General features: G+C 40.0%; 2 protein-coding genes across 6 annotated transcripts in view; one reads left to right on the top strand and one right to left on the bottom strand.

Moving 5' to 3' along the window:
* Window positions 1–445: 445 nt before the first annotated feature.
* srd5a3 (steroid 5 alpha-reductase 3) lies at window positions 446–8796 on the bottom strand. Its single transcript, XM_061978108.2, has 5 exons — window positions 8340–8796; window positions 8107–8258; window positions 3410–3595; window positions 2955–3080; window positions 446–724 (listed from the first exon to the last, which is right to left on the bottom strand). Exons 1-5 carry the CDS (start codon window positions 8693–8695, stop codon window positions 465–467), a joined length of 1080 nt encoding a protein of 359 aa, XP_061834092.2. The 5' UTR covers window positions 8696–8796; the 3' UTR covers window positions 446–464.
* kdr (kinase insert domain receptor (a type III receptor tyrosine kinase)) overlaps window positions 3967–17875 on the top strand; it is a 47283-nt gene continuing 33374 nt past the window's right edge. For 2 of the 5 annotated variants that reach the window (XM_072915093.1, XM_061978106.2), the window contains exon 1: window positions 8677–8834. In XM_072915093.1, the coding sequence (XP_072771194.1) occupies window positions 8735–8834 (100 nt within the window). In that variant the 5' untranslated portion in view covers window positions 8677–8734. Of the gene's footprint in view, window positions 4033–8595; window positions 8835–16060; window positions 16281–17875 lie in introns of those variants that run through there. The other 3 variants (XM_061978107.2, XM_061978105.2, XM_061978102.2) reach the window with 3 other exon arrangements.

The raw sequence follows: 17875 nt of genomic DNA, 5'->3' as shown, positions 1-17875 counted from the left end.
ATAAATTAACCATAAAAATAGGATTTTTTTTTACAGTGTATAATTCATATACTACATTACCTTTTTTTCTTGCTTGCTTTTTATTTTTGCTCTTGCACCGTTACATATTGTATTTAAAATGAACCAACTTCCCCCTATGGATGAAAACAGTACACTATATTGATCTATCAGTAACTATCAATTGCAAGCATGTTTGTCCGTTCATTTTTTTTCCACGTAAAACTAGAAGGATGCAGGAATTGTTTTGACCCTTCAAAGAAATACAATTAAATTTTATAAGTAAAATAATTTTAGTGGAGCCCTAAAAAGTTTCTATCATGCTGCGCACCAAGAAGAAACGAGGTGGGGGTCATTAAAGAGCCCCAGGTCGCACTTTGGAAACCTCTGCTTTACAGGGTACTCGTCGAAATACGCATTCAATAAAAAAAACACACTTCCAACTGTATAGGACACATCATTTTACTTCACATCAAAAAGGGTATAAAAGCTTTTCTTTGCTTTGGGTAGGACTCGTACTTACTGACGTAGAGATCGTGACAAAGCAGTGCTGCCAGCGCCTGGTTGAAGAGCACATACAGGACCACCAGCCACCAGGTGAGAGACCGGCCTCCCAAAACTAAACCCAGGGAAACGTAGATGAGCAACTCTGCTAAGTAATGAGGGCATGACACCAGTTCAAAGCAGCCTCCCTTTGGGACTCTGTGACCCAGCGTCTCCACCTTTCCTGCAGGCAAGAGTAAAAAAAGACATTAACTTATTCAGCAATGTGCTAACCCACGCTTAGTAATACTCAATCTTAAAGCCTAAAGCTGTTGAAGAGTCATGCACATAACTAAAGGAGGACAAGGTGTTGGCAGTTGCATATTTTAGGCCACCAGCAACTTGGATCCATGTTAGTGGTGTCAAGTGTCTGCTGGTTGCTGGGAAGTTGCTAACATTCCACTCATCTATAGAACGCCAGTGGTTAAACACATGCAAAAAACTAATCATAGTATAATTGGGGACACTTGACATTAATTATAGACACTTCGAGGCCAATCTAGTGAGAGCCAAAACAAAGGTAGTAATACTCAGTTTAGCATGATTATTATTGTCGTTTTTAGTGCACTGAGAGCTGTTTCTAATATAGACAATCATCTAAAACACAGGTGTCAAAACTCAAGGCCCGGGGGCCATATCTGACCCGCCACCTCATTTTGGAATTACCATGCATCTATTTGTTTCTAAATGTAGTCAACTTTCTATTTTTTGACAGAGAAAAATACATGTACTGTATGTAATTTCATATATTTGAAACTTTATCTGATATTGCAACAAATATTATATTATTACACATTCCAAACATCAAAATAAGTACTTAAATATCTGCTTGACTCATGAATTTGAAGCAACTTATGCATCAAATTGTACAATGTAAAAAAAAAATTTCGGTAAAAAACTGGTAGCTCAGTTGCCATTATTTTGCCGTAAAAACACAAAACAAAAAAATGTGTAATATTGTTTTTCCATTTATAGTAATGCACAGTAAAAACAACGACCGTAGATTTTACAGTAAAACAGTGAAGTGAATTACATTTATAAAGCGCTTTTTCTCAAATGACTTTTTGGCTATTTGACTGAAAAATGTACTGCATGCAATTGCAAATGTTCTTCACTTTAATATTACCTGCTCATGCAATGAGATGTTCCAAGCATTTATGTTTGGTTATCAAAAAACAATACTTAAATATCTAATTGTATGATGAGGCTATTATAAATTTAAAATTGAAGTTGGCACGTTGTGTAAATGGTAAATAAAAACAGAATACAATGATTTGCAAATCATTTTCAACTTATATTCAATTGAATAGACTGCAAAGACAAGATACTTAACGTTTGAACTGGTAAACTTTGTTATTTTTTGCAAATATTTGCTCATTTATAATTTGATGCCTGCAACATGTTTCAAAAAAGCTGTCAGAAGTGGCAAAAAAGACTGTGAAAGTTGAGGAATGCTCATCAAACACTTATTTGGAACATCCCACAGGTGAACAGGCTAATTGGGAACAGGTGGGTGCCATGATTGGGTATAAAAGCTGCTTCCATGAAATGGTCATTCATTCACAAACAAGGATGGGGCGAGGTCACCACTTTGTGAACAAATGCGTGAGCAGATTGTTTAAGAACAACATTTCTCAACGAGCTGCTGCAAGGAATTTAGGGATTTCACCATCTACGGTCCGTAATATCATCAAAAGGTTCAGAGAATCTGGAGAAATCACTGCACGTAACATTGAATGCCAGTGACCTTCGATTCTTCAGGCAGTACTGTATCAAAAAGCGACATCAGTGTGTAAAGGATATCACCACATGGGCTCAAGAAAACTTCGGAAAACCACTGTCAGTAACTACAGTTCGTCGCGACATCTGTAAGTGCAAGTTAAAACTCTACTATGCAAAGCGAAAGCCATTTATCAACAACACCCAGAAACGCCGCCGGCTTTGTTGGGCCTGAGCTCATCTAAGATGGACTGATGCAAAGTGAAAAAGTGTTCTGTGGTCTGACGAGTCCACATTTCCAAATTGTTTTTGGAAACTGTGGTCGTCAGGGCATGTAACACAGTGGTAAAAATGCCCCTGTGCCAACTTTTTTGCAATGTGTTGCTGCACATTTAATTCTAAGTTAATGATTATTTGCAAAAAAAAAAAAAGTTTCTCAGTTCCAACATTATCTTGTCTTTGCAGTGTATTCAATTGAAAATAAGTTGAAAAGGTTCGCAAATCAATGTATTCTGTTTTTATTTACGATTTACACAACGTGCCAACTTCACTGGTTTGGGGTTTTGTATTATTAACTCTTACCAGCGGCCCTCTAAGGGCTTTCAATAAAATCGCATTTGACACCCCTCACGTATTGGATCTACAGAGTTTCTGCAGATGTACCTAATGTTGTGGAGAAGACACGAGCCGCTCACCTGACTTCCCAGTGCGAAGTCTAGCCAGAAGGACCATGGTCTGATGCTGCAGCACAGAAGCCAGAATAAAGAGCACAATTCCTGCAACGTGAAACCACTCCAACTGGAATACGAGAGTTTTGTTCCCTTAAAAACCAGAACAACCTACATGAGTCTCATGCAGAGCAACAAACAGGGCATTAATTACAGATGAACAATAATGGATTATATTTATATAGCGCTTTTCTAGACACTCAAAGCACATTACAGTGAGAACTGAGAACCCATAATTCAGTCACTCCACATTCACACGTTGATTGTGGTAAGCTACAAACATTCATTCACATCCATACACGTGTGTGAGCGGCACTGGGAGCAAGGTGGGTGACGTCTCTTGTCCAAGGACACAACGGCACTGACTATGATGGCGGAAGCTGGATTTCTACCAGGAGCCCTTAAGCTTAAAAGGCTCTAACCGTTCGTTAGGCGGTCCGAGCAGAGCACAGTCAGCCCCAGTAGGACGTAGTAGCCCAGTCCGAAGACGTACTGCGCCACATGGATGACGCCATCAGAGAAGACGCTGACGTAGAGACACTCCAGAAGCCTCCTGAGTGAATGGAACCACAGCAGCAGCTGCACCAGGACTGTGCCAGGTTGAAGAGCTGTGCAAAATGGCGAGACAATCAATATTGTTGTCAATAGAGACTACTAAATGCAAATAAGAGCCTACACAAACACAGCAAATAACAAGCTGATTTGAAGGCATTAGGAAGAAATCTAAGTATCTGAACAAGGTTACATTTGTTTTTGGACAAAACTGAATTACACTTGCAAAAACATTTTATTTTAATTTGAGAAAATCCATTCATATTAAATACAATTTATCATAAATATAGTTTTCTTCTGTATCATTTCCTTTTTACATTTCACTCGCACACAACTGAGATACGTTTGAAATATACATAATGACAATAATGTCACGCCCACAGTGACATGACGGCGTGTTACAGTTTCCGTTTTGTCCGGTAGGAGTGTCCGAGCGGTGTGGTGAACGAGGACAACTTTAAGAACACCTACTCCCAGTTCTCCCCTCAGGGAGGTGAGTCCCTTCACCTCTCATGTCTTCCTATTTGGAAACCATTTTCCACCAAAAATAATGTAACTACCGTATTTTTCGGACTAAAAAGCGCACTTAAAATCCTTTCATTTTCTCAAAACTCGACAGTGCGCCTTATAACCCGATACGCCTAATGTACGGAATAATTTTGGTTGACCGACCTCGAAGCTATTTTATTTGGTACATGGTGAAATGATAAGTGTGACCGGTAGATGGCAGTCACACATAAGAGACACGTGTAGACTGCAACATGATGGCAGTCACACCTAATAGATATGTGTACACTGCAATATGATGGCAGTCACACATAAGAGATACGTGTAGACTGCAATATGATGGCAGTCACACATAAGAGATACATGTAGACTGCAATATGATGGCAGTCACACAAGAGATACGTGTAGACTGCAATATGATGGCAGTCACACATAAGAGATACGTGTAGACTGCAATATGATGGCAGTCACACATCAGAGATATGTCTAGACTGCAATATGATGGCAGTCACACATCAGAGATACGTGTAGACTGCAATATGATGGCAGTCACACACAAGAGATACGTGCAGACTGCAATATGATGGCAGTCACACATAAGAGATACGTGTAGACTGCAATATGATGGCAGTCACACATAAGAGATACGTGTAGACGGCAATATGACGGCGGTAAACAACACCAACATTTTCTATGTTCCATTGAAAATATAAAACATTACACGCGGCACTCAAAAATACGGTAAGTCATTCATTATTATCTACAGTACATTACATGCTGTGTGCCTTAGTGGTCCTCAAAAACCTGCTCTTTTGCCCTGCGTGAGAATGGAGCCCAATTGTTGTTTTTTCCATTATCTTAAGAATAGAAAATAGTCTATTTCATCAATTCCCCCTACTATGTTTTTTTAATACCTGACAGGGCATATATTTGAGTTTTTCTGAGAATTCTCTCCCTACTTCTAATGCTCACTGCAAGAGCAAACAGCTGCAGTCGATACTACGTCTCCTCTGACACGCAGCATCAGACATAAAGGTAATGACAGTTAGTGAAATCCCCTTTTGTGCATAATTAACCACATTTGCATAGCTGTCGCTACTAGTCTGACGTGTACTAAACAAAATAGAAAAACTACACAAAGCCTTGTCCAACGGTTTACTGACGTTGGTCATGTAATTTAATTAAGGTAGAGCGAGCATACTGTAGCGTTCTGTTTTTTTGAGTGGTCAGCTTGAAGCGTCCCTCTGTCTCTGACTACCTCGTCGTCATGTGACAAGAGTGCGTGTCTGTTATGATTTCGCTTACTAGTTTCGATGACACACCTTATCTTACCTCTGATTGGCCGGTCCGTAATGTTTTGCACTAACCTTAGCCAATTGTGACTCATCATACGAACACCAACCCATTAATCATGGATTTTCTCCATATGTATGGATGTTCTTATTCATCCATGTTGTTGTATTTTCTCCATATTTTTTGTGCCTGGATTTGCAGTCCATTTTCTCTCTTTGTAGCGTGTAACTTTGATGTAAGCTACCTAGCTACATGGGTCTAAAAGTAGCTAAGCTACAGGAAAAGTTACTGGTTAAAAAAGTAGCTAAGCTACCGCCAAGCTACTGGAAAATGTAGTTAAGCTACAAAGCTTAGGTACATGTAGCATGTAACTGCACATCACTGAATTAATCTACAACACATTTTAACCAACTCAGAGATGATGCAGCAGTTCAGTAGGTCAAAAGCTACAGTAGCTATGTTACCCCCTAGTTTAAGTATCACTAAAAGTAGTTCCTCTGTGTTAGCTCTTACAATAACAATGTCGTTAATACTTGGTTAATATGTAGGTCACGGCATGTAAATAGAGTATTGATGGCGTTTTTTTTAGAGGGCTTGAAAAGCGAAATAGATGAATACCATCAGCTACTTTGTTAGTCGTCTAGCCAGTTTTTTTCCCCAAAATTCAGACTGCACAACAGAGAGAAAGACAAGAGTTTTTGTCCCAAGTATGGATTGTGAATTATATGCAAAATTCCATAAGAAAGTGCAGTTCCCCTTTGAGGCAGCTTCCTAACCTCTAATTCCGTGTTTTTCAACCACTGTGACGCGGCACACTAGTGTGCCGTGAGATATTGTCTGGTGTGCCGTGGGAATTTATGCAACTTAACCTAATTGGTCCAAAAATATTTTTTGCAAATCAATAGTCATAATAATGTGCCGTTGTCTAGTGCAGTGTTTTTCAACCTTTTTTGGTGTGTAAAAGGTATGTAACGCTTAAATAAAAAATGAACAAAAGGCAAGTCCCGCTAGGAAAAGGCACTGAAGCATAGGGATGGCTATGCAAAACAAAAGTAAAACTGAACTGGCTACAAAGTCAACAAAAACAGAATGCTGGACGACAGCAAAAACTTACAGTGTGTGGAGCAAAGACGGCGTCCACAAAGCACATCCGTACATGACATGACAATCAATAAATAGTCTTGATTGCGAAAACAAAGCAGGTGCAGGCAATAGCACTCAAAGGAAGGCGTGAAGCTGCTATAGGAGAACACCAACAATACAGGAAGAGTCACCAAAATAACAGCGACAAACAACAACAAACTCAAAATAAGGCACGACAACCTGGTGGAGTTTCATGTTTTAACCTTTTCTACTGTCGGTGTGCCTTTGTATTTTTTTTATGAAAAAAATGTGCCTTGGCTCAAAAAATGTTGAAAAACACTGCTCTAATCCATCTACTATGAGGTTGCAAGATTGAGGCAAATAATTTAAATACAGCTTTACTGTTCTACAAATGTGTTTCGTTTCATTTAAAATTGTAATTACTGTACTAATATGAAAGGTGGTTCAAGTTGAGCTATGACAGTCTAGTGAGGTATATTTTGGCATACTAGTGGGAAGCTGCTTGTGCTTCAATGCTGTCAGTTTTGTATTGGTTATACAAACTGAAAATATCCTGTTGCAGTTTCTAACTTAATAACAATAATAAACATAGTTTTACAAATTATTTCTGCAATGGGTGACCTTTTTTCCTGGCTTGAGCATCTGCCACCCAAAATGTGCTGTATAATTTAGCATTGCTGTTTAATTCATACAGCATACTTGCCAACCCTCACGGATTTTCCGGGAGACTCCCGAAATTCAGCGCCTCTCCCGAAAACCTCCCGGGACAAATTTTCTCCCGAAAATCTCCCGAAATTCAGGCGGACTCAGGTCCTCATGGACCTGAGTCCAGCTAACCCACAACATAAACAGCATACCTGCCCAATAACGTTATAACTGTAGAATGATGGAGGGCGAGTTCTTGGTTTCTTATGTGGGTTTATTGTTAGGCAGTTTCATTAACGTCCTCCCAGCGCGGCAACAACACACAACAACAGCAGTCACGTTTTTGTATACCGTAAAGCAGTTCGTCTGCCGTAAACAGCAATGTTGTGACACTCTTAAACAGGACAATACTGCCATCTAGTGCATTTGATGAAAGCACTTTTGTGCGTGCCACACAGCAATGCATCATCAGAAAGGGTGTTCAGCATGGTTCGAAAAATAGTGACAGAGAACAGAGAATAGAACAAGGATGGACAATTCAACCCATAACTCAACAATGAGTAGATGAGTGTTATGTGTGTGTATATGTGTAAATAAATGAACACTGAAATTCAAGTATTTATTTTATATATATATATATATATATATATATATATATATATATATATATATATATATATATATATATATAATAAAATAAATATATATATACGTATGTATATATATGTATGTATATGTATGTATATATATATATATATATGTATATATATATGTATATATATATATATATATATATATATATATATATATATATATATATATATATATATGAAATACTTGACTTGGTGAATTCTAGCTGTAAATATACTCCTCCCCTTTTAGCCACGCCCCCGCCCACCCCCCTCCCGAAATCGGAGGTCTCAAGGTTGGCAAGTATGTCATACAGTAGCCTATATTATGGTGGTGTACCTCGCATTAAGCTATACAGTACATATTAAAAGGATGATCTTCTAATTACCTTCATTTTCTGTGTCTGTAGACCCAGACAGAATATTTATTAAGCTTGTGAGCCACTGTGGACATAACTGTTGCCGTAAAGTGATGTTCAGGCTGAAAGACAACAGAAGACCATTCCAAACAAGGGAAGTTGCGTAAAAATGCCAGAACCACCTGTGGAAAAGAATATAACCAACTAAATTAGCCTATGCATGCATTTTAATAAGGGTTTTAATTTGTTGTACAAATTCTTACCTCTTTGGCACGTCAAACACACACAACCAGTCGTCGCGTTTGAAATTCTGTTTAGTCTTTCCATATCTGATCAGATCCTGGAACAACACGTAAAGACGACATGTTTCGTATTTGGAGGGGAACCGTTTTAAGATTACGTGAGCTCCGAGAGCCACAAAGAAAGAAAAAGATAAAACTAACCAGACAAAATCTACGAGGCGTAAGCCGACACGGCTCCAAGTCATGTTTTCAATGGTAGTGTTGTGTGCAACACCGGAAACGGTCCGTTGGAGAATCGGCGTAGTCAATGGTTCCGGCGTAGAAATGGGGCACACATGTTGCAGGTGGAAGTAATTGAGCAAGATTTTGGGACTCATTTTTATTTAATTCAACGGTGATAAAACATCAATAAGGTAATGTGTTGTTGTATTAGGGTTTACAAATGTAAATCACACGGGGCAGCAGTGGAACCGAGCTGTTTAAACGACATACAACAAAACATAAACAAGAAGGAAAGTATGTCTGATTTATTTCGTGAGAGTTAAGCTAAATCGTTGAGTTTATTGTAAAAGCTGTATATTTGGATGTAAAAATACATTATTTTTTCACACAGCTAAACGAGCCATTGTTGTGTAAGTGTACATTATACTTTGAAAGCAATATCAAACGACAACATGTTTAAAGATGGCGGTTTTGATTGATTGATTGATTGATTGATTGATTGATTGATTGGTTGATTGAAACTTTTATTAGTAGATTGCACAGTACAGTACATATTCCATACAATTGACCACGAATACGTTTTTCAACTTGTTTAAGTCGGGCAGGGGCACCGAAAAGGGGGGGCAAAGGAGACGGATTCTAGGGGCCCATGATGGAGGGGGGCCCAGAGAGGCCCCTAATGATGATGAAATTATAATACAGAAAAAATAATGACACTGTGTTGGGGGCCCTGTAAAGATTCTTTTCATGGGGCCCAACATCCCTAGCGGCGCCCCTGAAGTCGGGGTCCACGTAAATCAATTCATGGTACAAATATATACTATCAGCATAATACAGTCATCACACAAGTTAATCATCAGAGTATATACATTGCATTATTTACATTATGTACAATATTTACAATACGGGGGGTGGGATGAGGAGGGTTTAGTTGATATCAGCACTTCAGTCATCAACAATTGCATCATCAGAGAAATGGTGTAGGTCTGACTTGGTAGGATATGTACAGCGAGCAGAGAACATAGTGAGTTCAGAAAGCATAAGAACAAGTATATACATTTGATTATTTACATTTGGTTATTTACAATCCGGGGAGGTGGGATGTGGTGGGGGGAGGGTGTTAGTCAAGGGTTGAAGTTGCCCGGAGGTGTTTTTTTAATGCGGTTTTGAAGGAGGATAGAGATGCACTTTCTTTTACACCTGTTGGGAGTGCATTCCATATTGATGTGGCATAGAAGGAGAATGAGTTAAGACCTTTGTTAGATCGGAATCTGGGTTTAACCTGGTTAGTGGAGCTCCCCCTGTGGTTATGGCGGTCATTTACGTTATGGAAGTAGTTTGACGTGTACTTCGCTATCAGGGAGGTGTAGCTGATTTTATAGACTAGGCTCAGTGCAAGTTGTTTTACTCTGTCCTCCACCCTGAGCCAGCCCACTTTGGAGAAGTGGGTAGGAGTGAGGTGTGATCTGGGGTGGAGGTCTAAAAGTAACCTGACTAGCTTGTTCTGGGATGTTTGGAGTCTAGATTTGAGGGTTTTGGAGGTGCTAGGGTACCAGGAGGTGAACTTTATCTTAATGGTGATTTTTTTATTTTTTTATAAACCTTTATTTATAATACAGTGGGGCAAAAAAGTATTTAGTCAGCCACCGATTGTGCAAGTTCTCCCACTTAAAATGATGACAGAGGTCTGTAATTTTCATCATAGGTACACTTCAACTGTGAGAGACAGAATGTGAAAAAAATTCAGGAATTCACATTGTAGGAATTTTACAGAATTTATTTGTAAATTATGGTGGAAAATAAGTATTTGGTCACTTCAAACAAGCAAGGTCTCTGGCTCTCACAGACCTGTAACTTCTTCTTTAAGAAGCTCTTCTGTCCTCCACTCGTTACCTGTATTAATTATTAAACCTGTTTGAACTCGTTATCTGTATAAGACACTTGTCCACAGCCTCAAACAGTCAGACTCCAAAGTCCACTATGGCCAAGACCAAAGAGCTGTCGAAGGACACCAGGAAAATAATTGTAGACCTGCACCAGACTGTGAAGAGTGAATCTACAATAGGCAAGCGGCTTGGTGTGAAAAAATCAACTGTGGGAGCAATTATCAGAAAATGGAAGACATACAAGACCGCTGATAATCTCCCTCGATCTGGGGCTCCACGCAAGATCTCATCCCGTGGGGTCAAAATGATCATGAGAACGGTGAGCAAAAATCCCAGAACCACACGGGGGGACCTGGTGAATGACCTGCAGAGAGCTGGGACCAAAGTAACAAAGGTTACCATCAGTAACACACTACGCCGACAGGGAATCAAATCCTGCAGTGCCAGACATGTCCCCCTGCTTAAGCCAGTGCATGTCCAGGCCCGTCTGAAGTTTGGCAGAGAGCACATGGATGGTACAGCAGAGGATTGGGAGAATGTCATGTGGTCAGATGAAACCAAAATAGAACTTTTTGGTATAAACTCAACTCGTCGTGTTTGGAGGAAGAAGAATACTGAGTTGCATCCCAAGAACACCATACCTACTGTGAAGCATGGGGGTGGAAACATCATGCTTTGGGGATGTTTTTCTGCTAAAGGGACAGGCCGACTGATCCGTGTTAAGGAAAGGATGAATGGGGCCATGTATCGTGAGATTTTGAGCCAAAACCTCCTTCCATCAGTGAGAGCTTTGAAGATGAAACGTGGCTGGGTCTTCCAGCATGACAATGATCCCAAACACACCGCCCGGGCAACGAAGGAGTGGCTCCGTAAGAAGCATTTGAAAGTCCTGGAGTGGCCTAGACAGTCTCCAGACCTCAACCCCATAGAAAATCTGTGGAGGGAGTTGAAAGTCCGTGTTGCTCGGCGACAGCCCCAAAACATCACTGCTCTCGAGAAGATCTGCATGGAGGAATGGGCCAAAATACCAGCTACTGTGTGTGCAAACCTGGTAAAGACCTATAGTAATCGTTTGACCTCTGTTATTGCCAACAAAGGTTATATTACAAAGTATTGAGTTGAATTTTTGTTCTTGACCAAATACTTATTTTCCACCAAAATTTACAAATAAATTATTTAAAAATCCTACAATGTGAATTCCTGGATTTTTTTTCACATTTTGTCTCTCACAGTTGAAGTGTACCTATGATGAAAATTACAGACCTCTGTCATCATTTTAAGTGGGAGAACTTGCACAATTAGTGGCTGACTAAATACTTTTTTGCCCCACTGTATGTGTTTCCTTTCTGCCGAGCTCGCCGACTCACTGTCACAAAAATGTGTCAACTTGTAAAACCCCTGCATGCCAGCAAGGCCTTTGAGGTGATGGATTCCAGGATGCATCTTAAGAGGAATGCCAGCATCCTGTCTGTCTATCTGAGGAAGTGTGGACTGCTTCCTGCTTCCTGGTATGTCCTTTTCTCTTTGTGCCAAGCAGGGTTATACTGTAGCTATGGTGATCTGGACCAGAGGTCCCCGTACCTTTTCCACTGAGGGCAGCACACTGAAAAATCAAAGCATGAAGGGGCCATTTTTTAAATTTAAACATTTCAAAAGCATTACAGTATATACAGTGCTACAAGCTTCTTGGAAAATGTAGTAAGCTAAGTGACATGTTACTCTTGATTAAATGTAGCTAAGCTACCAGAGAATTGTAGCAATTTAAGTTAAGTTATAGTCACACACACACTAGGTGTGGTGAAACTTGTCCTCTGCACTTGACCCATCCCCTTGTTCACCCCCTGGGAGGTGAGGGGAGCAGTGGGCAGCAGCGGTGGCCGTGCCCGGGAATCATTTTTGGTGATTTAACCCCCAATTCCAACCCTTGATGCTGAGTGCCAAGCAGGGAGGTAATGGGTCCCATTTTTATAGTCTTTGGTATGACTCGACCTATCGAGCTCAGTGCGGACACTCTAACCACTAGGCCACACGATAAGCTACGAGGTAAAAGTAGCTTGATACATCAAAGCTACATTTAAAGGCATTTATACACTATATTGCCAAAAGTAAGAATCAGGTGTCCTAATCACTTGGCCTGGCCACAGGTGTATAAAATCCAGCACTTAGGCATGGAGACAAACATTTGTGAAAGAATGGGCCGCTATCCGGAGCTCAGTGATTTCCAGCGTGGAACTGTCATAGGATACCACCTGTGCAACAAATCCAGTCGTGAAATTTCCTCGCTCCTAAATATTCCAGAGTCTACTGTTGGCTTTATTTATAAGAAAATGGAAGAGTTTGGGAACAACAGAAACTCAGCCACAAACAAGCCAAATAATTTATTTAACAAGTATATTTAATATTGTTGACCCCTACACAGTTTGAACATTAACACTGTGTTTGAATATTAGGAGAATAAAACACTGTACTTTAATCAAATGATTATTTGATGTACAACCAGATGGAGCCCACGTACCACTAGTGGTACACATACCACAGTTTGAGAATCACTGGTTTAGGGTGAATTATTTCTGTACCTTTCTGTACCAACCGGTTGTTGTTGCCAGCGGCCACAGCCATTTTTCTTGCCCTGTTGCTGCTGACTCGTGCATGTTCGTTTACGTCCGGAAAAACACGACTATCGACATCACGACTGTTATCGACAAATTTTATTGCAGACAGTTTGGATGCATCATTGCACTCCTACGGTGTTTGTATTCTGGTGGACCTGCCTCAACCCATAGAGACAAACAAAGTGGATGACTAATGTTGCGTTTTGGACCAGTTGTTCCTCCCAGGGAATTCAAGTCACAATTCGCTCCCAAGCTCTTTACGACACTTTAAAGTTGAGTTGAAAAACCACCAGAGACAGAATAGGTATTTTGTTGTATATTCTCAAAGCTTTGCCACTATACATTTTGAGACCAGTCTAACCCTAGAACATTCTATTGCGCCTCCCAAAATGGTCTGTCTTCCCGATCCCACCACCCTCTCTCTCGTCCCATCTCTGTAGACAAAACAAATGCTAGTCAAAACACATTCCAAAGAACTCAAGGTTAACACACACAGTATACTTGCTGACAGAGCATCAAGAGAAGAAATGGAAAACACGAGCTGTTTTCAAATATGACTAAGAAATGAAAGAAGTACAACTTAAATTCGGATATATGTAAATATCTGCCTCCGACACTAACATGAGGGTTCACTCCATTCATTTAATTTCGCTATAGAACACACGCTCCAAAGTGCAAAAAACGATGCGACATACTGCAGCTCAAAAAGTTATCAACGGATTTTGTTTAAACTTTTAGGAAATGTCAGAAATGGGATAAGAAACAAGTATATACAATTTTGGGGGGGATCTTGATCACCGTCTGGATTCAGGATTATTTAAAGGACTTTTTGTTAAGGGGAAATAGAACCTAGTGAAAGTTTTTCTAGTTTTCTTCTCGTTTTAAAAGTCTCTCAGGCGCTTTGTGATATTGTTTTGCGGCATAGCTTGGTTGGTAGAGCGGCTGTGCCAGCAACTTGAGGGTTCTGGGTTCGATCCCCGCTTCTGCCATCCTAGTCACTGCTGTTGTGTCCTTGGGCAAGATTGGGCAAGACACTTCACCCACCTGTTCCCAGTGCCACCCACACTGGTTTAAATGTAGCTTAGATAATGGGTTTCACTCTGTAAAGCGCTTTGAGTCACTCGAGAAAAGCGCTATATAAATATAATTCACTTCACTTTACGGCCACCATAGCTGTGCTCGCTGTAGAAAGACGGCAGCGACAAACGCCAGCTCAGGTACGCTCCCACCCCTTCGTATGGCATTCATCTGCAGTTTATTGTCTGATTGGCAAGAGTCACGACGCCAGGCTTACATGTAAGAAATGACACATGCTGTGACAAGTCATGGTATATGTTAATTGTTTCTGCAAACAGAAACAGACCATCCATCCCAGTTTATGAAGGACTGCCCTTGTGGCAGCTCTGACCATATTTCTGCTCTGTATTTTCATACATGCAAATTTTGAAAAAGAAAATGTAAAAAAAACTATCGGGACTATAGAAAAACTGTATTTATAACACAAAACACACTGGACAAATTGTATGTTATCAGTGTTTGTTTTTATGCACATTTTATTTACCGCACGGACGTCCCAGTGGCGCGACCAAGCCAGGAAACATAAAAATAACATGTGAAATCAGTGCACACAATACAAAAAGCAGCTTGTGTCAATTAAGTTTATAGTTTTGGTTAAGATCGTTTAAAGTATGAACTTTGCACACCCGCTTCTGTTGGTTCCACATCCGTGGTCAACTTCATTCCTTAACTCTGGGGCCTGCAAACCGCGGCTCTAGAGCCGCATGCGGCCCTTTAGCGCCACCCTGGTGGCTCCCTGGAGAGTTTTCAAAAATGTATGAAAATGAAAAAAGGTAGGGGGAAAATATATTTTTTGTTTTAATATGGTTTCTGTAAGAGGACAAACATGACACAAACCTTCCTAATAATTAGAAATCCCACCAATCAATTGGCGAGCGACGTTTTATTCTAGTAATTACGGGAGTCCTTGAACTCACCGTAGTTTGTTTACATGTACAACTTTCGCACAGAAAGACGTGTATTATGCCACGCCTTCTTTGTCTCATTTTGTCCACCAAACGTTTTATACTGTGTGTGAATGCACAAAGGTGAGCTTTGTTGATGTTATTGACTTGCTGGAGTGCTAATCAGGCATACTTGGTCAGTGCATGACTGCAAGCTAATCAATGCTAACATGCTATTTAGGCTAACTGTAAGTACATATTGCATCATTATGCCTCGTTTGTAGGTTTATTTGAGCTCTTTTAATTTCCTTTACTTATGTCCTTTGTGTATTTAATTTGTATTTGCATGTCTCATGACACACATTGACTGCATTTCTGGTAGTTGTTTGTGTGCCATGTTGTTCCAGACCACAGCAAATGTTACACAGCTTGCAAATATTGTAAGAAAATCCACTAGAAGAAGATAGCCTGCCGTTTCCTTTACCTTGGCCACACACATTTATACCTTTGGCCATTCTGAGCCAGTCATTTCCAGGATTTATCTCACCCTCTGAGAAGCCTCCGTTTTACTGATGTTTTCCAATGTTGTAGAAATGTGTAGAATAAATATTAAATGTCAACATTTCTGTCAACGAATTTGCGTCAGCATGCGACACATAGTCATTTTGATAGTAGGCTACTATAGCTAATATAGACACTTACATCATGTGTTGCCTGCATTATAACACTTATATAAGGCTTTTAATTTTTTGCGGCTCCAGACAGATTTTTTTTTTGTATTTTTGGTCCGCTATGGCTCTTTCAACATTTTGGGTTGCAGACCCCTGCTTTAACTGAAGCTAATTAATGAGGTTTAATGATATTTCCTTTGAGCTAAATATAAATATATTTTTAATTTTCTTTGAGCTAAATATGAATTCATGAGTTAAAGAGTGCAGTCCAGTGTTGGTCCAGCCTCCAGCCAGCAAGTGGAGGTGTCCACTCACCCCGGGATGCTCCTCCCCCCTTCAGGCTGTCCAGCTCTGGTGCTCCTCTCTGCCCTCAGAACCTTTAGATCTGGTTCCATGGGGAACCGCTTCACACGCTGCTGAGCACTGCCCGCTGGCGTTCCACATCGACGGAATTAAAAGAAAAGTGGAATTGATGGATCAGTGCTGAGCCTTTGGGATTCTTCTTACCTTAATTTTTTCGAATGAATTTTTGATGTTTCTGTCTGTGGAATGATGGTTCTGGTGGTGTTCGTGGTTCCCCTGCTTGTTGTTGGACTGGAAGTTGTCGCTGGTAAGAGACGACTTTTACCCATCATTCTTTGCACTTGATGACCTTGTGCCATCCTCACTTGGGATGCTGACCTATTTAGTGTTTGACATTTTGAGCCGTTGTGTACAAAACATATTTGTCGTTCAGCTGTTACAGTACGCTTCTTTTGTGTTTTTGCTCAACTTAGTTTTTTTCCACTCAATGTCTGATCCAGTGGGAGGAGGGAGTAGGGGAGGGGGCATGCCTGTATCCTCCGAAACAGGAACCCCACCTAGGCCGCACTATTCATCCTGACCCGGCCCATCTTTTCCCGGCTTCCTGTTTTGACACAGCGTCCGCCATTTTGCTGCCGCTCTGGGAACATTTGGCGAGCACAAAAACATGGCGCTAAAAGCAAAAAAAATTTCAGATATTTTTGGACAATTGTATGCTTCCAAATAGGGATGGGGGATTTGGTCTATATTGCGATATAAATTGCATACTTTTGTGATAACGATATATACACGATATATTATTTGGTTTGTAAATGATAATAAAATCGAGTTACAAAGGCTCTTAATTGGCTTCCGACGTGTCCAGTACAATATTGTGACCTATTATTTATCTACGTGTTCATTTATTGTAATAAGCACTTATTCTTCTATTGTTTTGGGCGATACTAGAAATTTGGGTATCGATCCAAAACCAAGTAGTTACAGGGGCAGTATTGGTCATACCAATGCTGGCACTGATATTTAAAAATTTCAAGATTATTAAATGATTACAATTTTGATCACAATTATATTTTGACAAAAGGATGACGATGTAACAATATCAATTGCATATTTAAATCATTTAGTACTATTGGCTGTGATTGAAATATTTAGTTTTTTGCCCTCAAAGCCCTCCTGTGCTCTGGGACATATTTCCTGAGTTTGTAAACAATAATAAAAATGACAAAAGTTGCTAATAAAAATTATTGATCTAACCACTGTACTACCGACCATATACTGATACTATACTCATTATCGTTTCTATCAATATTTGTATCGATCCACCATCATACCGCATTCAAGAGCTATAGCGTAACAAGCTACATGTAGAAAAGCTACGTAGCCTAACTACATTTTCCAGTAGCTTCACTACTTTTTGAGCGAGTAGCGATTCCTGTAGCTTAGCTATTTTTAGACCCATGGAGCTCGGTAGCTTACATCAAAGCTACAAGCTACAAAGAGAGAAAAATAACTTTGAATCAAGGCCGAGCATTTTTTTAAGGGAAAATACTATGACCTGGATGAATGAGAACATCCATACATACGGGGAAAATCCATGATGATTGGTTGGTGTTCAAATGATGAGTCACAATTGGCTAAGGTTAGGGCGAATCAGAAACTGGCCAATCAGAGGCTAGATAAGATTATAACAGACATGGAACTCAGGTCACATGACGACGAGGTCGGAAACAGAGAGACGCTTCAAGCTGACTACTCAAAAAAAAAAATGGCAGAGGAATTATATCCTGCAGATTAGATTTTCCCTTTATAGTGATGAACAAAATAATGCGTGTCCTTGGCCATATTTAGACAAATGTATGCGTTTAGAGAAAACAATGTCCAAAACCTTAGTTTTTAGTTGTT

Source organism: Nerophis lumbriciformis, linkage group LG18 (genome assembly GCF_033978685.3).
Source record: "Nerophis lumbriciformis linkage group LG18, RoL_Nlum_v2.1, whole genome shotgun sequence".
NCBI classification, from domain to species: domain Eukaryota; kingdom Metazoa; phylum Chordata; class Actinopteri; order Syngnathiformes; family Syngnathidae; genus Nerophis; species Nerophis lumbriciformis.
This window is presented reverse-complemented; position numbering and strand designations above follow the sequence as displayed.

Coding starts and splice junctions, on each gene's coding strand:
- srd5a3 (XM_061978108.2), bottom strand. CDS start 8,695: ATGAGTCCCAAAATCTTGCTCAATTACTTCCACCTGCAACATGTGTGC. Junction 8,259..8,339: donor GTGTTTGACGTGCCAAAGAG/GTAAGAATTTGT, acceptor TCTTTTCCACAG/GTGGTTCTGGCATTTTTACG. Junction 3,596..8,106: donor TACAGACACAGAAAATGAAG/GTAATTAGAAGA, acceptor CATTTTGCACAG/CTCTTCAACCTGGCACAGTC.